The sequence below is a fragment of the Egretta garzetta genome, unplaced genomic scaffold (genome assembly GCF_000687185.1).
Source record: "Egretta garzetta isolate BGI_Z169 unplaced genomic scaffold, ASM68718v1 scaffold798, whole genome shotgun sequence".
Classification (NCBI taxonomy): Eukaryota; Metazoa; Chordata; class Aves; order Pelecaniformes; family Ardeidae; genus Egretta; species Egretta garzetta.
The window spans coordinates 138,935-145,253 of NW_009260419.1; the positions used below are offsets into that span (position 1 = coordinate 138,935).

The following is a 6,319-nucleotide window of genomic DNA, read 5'->3' on the forward strand; positions in this document are numbered from 1 at the left end:
GGCTGTGTTGGCGGGGCGCGCCCGGCGCGCGTGGTGCTCGCAGCATCCCTTCTGTTGGGGTGCAGAAGGGCCCTAGTGATTCCCCAGGCCTCCTGAGGTGTCCCTTCCCGTTAAGGCACAGCTCTTTTAAATGCGTTTTAAGGAAAGTGCACGTCGTGACAGATTGGCAACTTGCAGAGCACTGCTTTCAGTAATGTAATCTTTTTAGACTGTTAGTGTAATTTGACATGGCTTATGGGTAAAAATGGAAAGCTTTGTCCTGAGTAAAATATGTCACCGGACTGGTTCCTAACTTTGGTATTCAATGTTTCTGAAAACTAGATAAGATTTGAAAATGAACGTACTCAGAATGTTAGCATGTCAATAGTTTTCTCATTAATTCTCAAGAGCATTACAAGTTTAATAAGGTATTTGGTGGCTCAGGAAAAAAATATTATTAAATTATTATTAAATGACATAATATTATCTTTTGAATCCACGGTCTGACCAGTAGGTCTTCTCTGGAGCTTTGCCAGACACAAATATGAATTGTTTAATGTGTATGTGTAGAGGGTTTTATGCTGATATGCTAGTGGAGTTTAAATAATATGAGGCAAATAGTTTAATCCAATCAAAATTACTGTGAATTGCCAAAGGAGTTTCATTCAGGAAAATAAAACCCAAAACAAACGTGTATTCAAGCAGAAGCTTGCAGCCTTCTGAAGACAACTGATGCTCATCAGGTCAGGAAGCTGAGCCTGTGTTGACTTGTCACATGACACTGGCATGCCAAACTAAGTAGAGTCTTGCAGTTGTCAATGCTGTCATCGTGACTTTTGGGACATCTTAGTATATCTAGTGAAATCTCTAGTCCCTGTGAGGCACGGGGATGATAACATGCTTGTTCAAGGGGGTGATAGGAACTGGTAACATGGGGACACGATGAAACTAACTAAAGGAGGATGCCAGGGAAGAAGAGGCACCAGTCCCTGCCAGACTAGGCAAACAGTAAACACTTTGCAGGAGTTAGACCTACTTAGTTCCATTCATTCAAAAACAGAGAATGAAATTCCTTTCCTGACTTTGCTTCTCTTCCCTTTTTTGTTCCTCTCTCACTTCATTTGCACACACTGTCATTCGTTTTGTTATACCCAACAGCTCCTTGTAAGTAAAGGAGTTAATTTCATATTGTTACGACATCTGATTTGGGGCAGGATCTCAGGTATTGGTCACCCACATTGCAGGGGAGCATCCTAACTGTCTGGATTCATGCTTTTTCATCCAGTGAATATTTATGCAAAATAAGCTATGATATCTACACGTTTTCTCTGAGTTATCCATAGTCTTGTTGGTTAATACACTTAATGAATACAGGCGATCTATATGTATTAATAAGTTCTTGATGTGACAAAATCACCAGACATCTCCCAGTGTAGGTCTATAAATGTGGGGTTATTGGGTAGAAGCTGAGAGAGAAAAAATCAGTTTTTGAAATGGAGGATGCCAGTGCTGGAGAAATAGGGTTCCTGGACAGTGATTACAACTGATTTTCATTCCACAGGGGTTATTACATCCGCGCCCGTGCTGTAGATCACTGTGTTCAAGACTTTCTGCTGAAGACCCAAAGCCACCCTAGGACACAGGTGCATTTTCTTTGTTGGGGTGTACTGGCAGTTTCCACTGGATGTGTGAAAAGTCTTTTTGGTATCTTGGCGCTGCAGTAGCTTGTTAGTGCATCTGTTGTGATCCTTTCCAGAAGAGCATAGAGAATCCAGTTGGCACTACTGTGGCTGTCCATTTGTTACTTCAACAGAGATATCTGGGAGGGGGCAATACCTACACCTCTTGCAGGAGATTGCCTGATTTTGTCACTCTACAGATGATGATACTGAATATTTTTCACACTAGATGCTCAGGATGCTGCTAGAGTTGAGTCTAACTTTTCCTGATACTTTCTCTGCAGATCCTGTCTTTAGGTGCTGGCCTTGACTCCTTATACTTCCGTTTGAAGGACATGGGTCTTCTGCATCACACTGTGGTATATGAGGTGGATTTCCCAAATGTGGCATGCCAAAAAGCTACTCTGATCAAAAGAATGAAAGAGTTGTCAGCACTGGTGGGAGATACTGGAGGAGAAGGATTAGGTATGATATTTATCTAAGGTTTTCTAGGTACTAAATGTTTAGAAGGAGGAAACATAGCTTCAGCCTTTAAAAAGTGAGATGCGATGGTAGAGGAACTGTGAAGTTGTAGGTGAAAAGCATGTTCATTTTCTGAAAAATTCCGGAACAAATAAATCACTTGTAAACATTGAGAGATAACAAGAAGATGTATAGCTGCCAGAATGGACTTGTCAGGAGCAGATTATATCAAACCAATTTCAGTTTCTTTCTGTTATAATTTCTGAAGTACTGTGTCCAGCTTTGGGCTCACTAGTACAAAGACAGAGGCAAAGTGCAGCATGTCCAGTGAGAGGTCATGAGAATGATAAAGCGAGGGAGCACATGACATAGGAGGGGAGGCTGAGAGAACTGGGTTTGTTCAGCCTTAAGAAGAGGAGGTTGGGAGGGAGGTAAGTCTTACTGCAGTCTTCAACTACCTAATGGGAGAGGGTAGAAAAGATGGAGCCAGACTTTTCTTGGAGGCATGAAGAAAACAGTCAAGGGACAATGGTGGCAAGTTGCAACAAAGGAAATTCCAGTTACATACAATGAAGATTTTTTTTCTTTTTTCTGCCATGTGAGTAGTTAAAAATGGGAACAGATTGCCCAGAAAGGTGATGGAATCTCCAGCCTTGGAGACAGAGCTTGACTGGACAAAGCTTTGAGCAACCTGCTATGGGTAACTCTGCTGTGACCAAGGAGCTGGACTAGATGACCTTCAAAGGCCACTTTCAACATAAATTATGCTGTGATTTATGGGCTTTATGGGTAGGAGAGAAGGTATGACTCTTAGGTGTCTTGACTGTAGTAAAATATCAGTCATTATGTTACCTGACTTTTTTTCCTCTCCAAGGCATGAAAAAATGACCCTTATGAAACTACTGTAGAATATAAGCAGAACTGGAAGGATTATTATGCCAGATAAGTACTAAGGGGCAGTTCAGTGGCAAAATGGAGGAATGTAAAGTATGGGATTCACTAGAGGTTTCTCCTGTATCTGATTTCCTTCAAGGTTTCCATTAATGTTCTAGATGATATGCTATAGAAGGTGAAAATAAAATAAACCAGCAAGAAACTGGGAGAGTTGCAATATGGTGGATGAGAGTAGGATTTTGACAAAGTACGTGAATGGTCTAGAAAATGTGGAATGAAATACAATAAGGACATATGTAAGCCGCTAGGTTTAGACTGTAATAATCAACTTAAATACAGATGGATGGAAGACAGCTACAGAGCTAGGTGCAGAGCACAAGTCCCTGGCTCCTGTGAGCAGTCGAACAAGTCTTGGTGAGTAGCTCTTCCATAAGCTTGTCCGGTTTCCTCCTGAATCCATTCACATTTTTAGTATCGGCAGCATCCTGTGGCAAATAATTCTGTCCGTACCACTAATCTTCAAGTACTTCAAGTAAAAGGTGGGTGACAAAAGAGTTGGGAATACCTTATTCTCTGTGTCCAGAGGGACGGAACTGATGGATAGACAAGTTAGTTGTTAGAAGAAATTAACAGGGAACAGTGGGACGGGCTTCTGAAGAAGGCCATTTTGCCTCCAGTAATGGATGCCTTTCAGAACAGTGTAGATTAACAGTTCTCAGGACAGGTATAGTTGTTGGATTGCTCTGGTACAGAGAAATAGAGCAAGTGATTTCTAAAGGTACTTTACAGTTTGCTTTGTTTATGATTTGGTTTTGGTTGAAACAGGTCAACCAGCTATAGCTTATGATATTCTTACGGAGTACACAGGTATGCCATGATAATGCTTGCAAGTCATAACTGGAACTTATTTTTGAGAATAGTGATCTGAGACTAGTCTTGGTGTTTGCAGAGAGCTAGCATGTGCTGGCTCAGGATTCAATGCCATTTTACAGAAATGAAATCTATTTAAAAAACAAACAAACAAACCCCCACAAACTTGAGAATGGTTTTATGGTTGTGAGGCAAACCATTCAAATTCTATCAAAGCAATGGTGTTGAATTTCACCAGAGTTTGAGTTACTCTAGGTTTGCATTTATTCACAACTCACCTCAGTGAGCAGCAATGTAAAAAATACACCTTACACCTTATATGCCTTTTCAACATGATTACATAATAGACAAAGGCTACTGTAAGTTTCCACTGCATTCTCAGTTCCTCTGTTCTTCTTGGTCAGTAGAAAGTTCTCAGTTTTCCTCTACTGGTATGTTCCGTCTCAATCCTGTCGCAGTTCTGCTTCATCTGGTCCATTTCAAATGTCATTGTCTTCATCGTCTGGTGGCACAAAAGCTTGGTGTTCTTTGTTAACTTATTCTAAATTCTAACCCTTGACCTTAGTTGCAAGACATCCTTACCTCACCTCTAAGTCTAAAACTCCTACAATACCTATTGCTTAACGTTAATTTCTATTTGCTAACTTTCTTCTACTGTTTCAGCTCGGCTGGTGGTTAACCCAGCCGTGGAGGGAGCTGTACAGGGGACAATTGAGCAGTTTATCATGGACTGAAGGCATAATCATATATGCCCATTCTTTAACAATGCCTACCCCAATCTAGTCTTAACCCTATAGTTACAGCAAGCTCTATGGAATTTTCCTTAACAAATGGTACTTTCTTAGCCCAAACTGAAAGGTCTATAGATGAGAGACCTTGAGATTTGATTCTGAATTATAGTGGGTCTATAAAAACATTGTTAAAGTAAATATGATAAAGTTTGGTTGTTCTAGTAAATGTGATAATTCTATGAGAAATCTGTGGGTGAAATTTTCATTGGAATAATGGAGTTTTAGATCTGCACTTAATGGGTTGCTTCTTGACACTATCCCTTTATGGTTCATTTAGTGACGGGGATTTTCTTGTACATGTCCCAAAGAAACTGAATTGATGGACACAGCCTTGTGAATGATTGTCTGTGGGATTGATTTTTCTGTTTGTCCCTTTTGGTCTCAGTATTGCATCAGCACTGTAGTGAGATTGTATCATATTTGTCTCCCAGGAGTCATTACCTTTTCTGGAGAGGATTATAAATTACTGGGAGTGGATTTATCAGAGCTGTCTGAGCTGGAGAGAGCCCTGGGGGAAGCAGGACTGGACAATGAAATCCCCACCCTCTTCATAGCAGAGGTGGTGCTCACCTACATGGAAAATAGAAGGTCAGCTGAGTTATCCTCTGTTAGTTAAACAGTAAAATGAAAAGAACGAGTGTCTTTGTATGTATGTCACTTGGGGCTGGGAGACTTGCTATCTTGTAAGTAAAGCCTCAGGAATTCTGTGGAAGTCCCAAACAGCTCCTTACATCATAATTGTGATGGAGTAATTGATGTCCATGTGACATCCTAAAAGGGAAGGAAAAAAAGAAGCAGCAGCAGAATCTTGAAGGGGTGATTTTGACTTTTTTGTTCTTATCCCCTGAAATCTCTGCACATCGAGGGGAGGAGATGTTCTTAAGTCCCCACCACAGAATTCTCTTTTGTGTATAACCTCTGTCAGGATTCCTTAGTAGAATCATAGAATGCTTTGGGTTGGAAGGGATTCATGCTGTAACGATTCCTGCCTTCAGGATGTTCAGGGCTCAGCTGCTTTTCACTGTCAGTGGGGGAAGAGCCCCCAGGCCTGGCGGACTCTGACCCACTCATCACTACATTCTGCTGATGCATCCAAGATGACATAAGAGCTCAGCTAAATCAAAGTCTAGCGGGTGGGCTCCCTTTGGCTTGCAACAACAAAAATGAAAGAAACCCATCCACAAAACAGTTTTGTGGAAAGATCTACTGAGGCGGGGGGAAACACACAGGACCTTTTTACCCTTGCGCCCTATCTTTTGTTTTTCATAGAATCATAGAATGTTTTGTGATAGAAGGGACCCCTAGAGGTCACCCAGCCCCACCCCCTTGCAGGGAGCAGGAACACCTTTAACCAGATCAGGTTGCTCACAGCCCCGTCCAACCTGGCCTTGAATGTTTCCAGGGATGGGGCCTCCACCACCTCTCTGGGCAACCTGTTTCAGTGTTTCACCACCCTCACTGTAAAGAATTTCTTCCTTAGATCCAGTCTAAACCTACCCTGGTTTAGTTTAAAACCATTACCCCTTGTCCTGTCACAGCTGGCCCTGCTAAAAAGATTTTCCCCACCTTTCCTATGGGCCCCCTTTAGGTACTGAAAGGCTGTAATTAGGTCTCCCTGCAGCCTTCTTTTCTCCAGGCTGAACA

The 6,319-nt window shown here is 41.7% G+C and overlaps 1 protein-coding gene across 7 annotated transcripts in view; it reads left to right on the top strand.

The window, feature by feature from the left end:
• Positions 1-1,951: 1,951 nt before the first annotated feature.
• The window catches only part of LCMT2 (leucine carboxyl methyltransferase 2), a 24,802-nt gene continuing 20,434 nt past the window's right edge, over positions 1,952-6,319 (top strand). For 3 of the 7 annotated variants that reach the window (XM_035899232.1, XM_035899240.1, XM_035899236.1), the window contains exons 1-2: positions 1,997-2,123; positions 5,107-5,263. In XM_035899232.1, the coding sequence (XP_035755125.1) occupies positions 2,075-2,123; positions 5,107-5,263 (206 nt within the window). In that variant the 5' untranslated portion in view covers positions 1,997-2,074. Of the gene's footprint in view, positions 2,124-2,726; positions 2,922-5,106; positions 5,264-6,319 lie in introns of those variants that run through there. The other 4 variants (XM_035899233.1, XM_035899237.1, XM_035899239.1 and 1 more) reach the window with 4 other exon arrangements.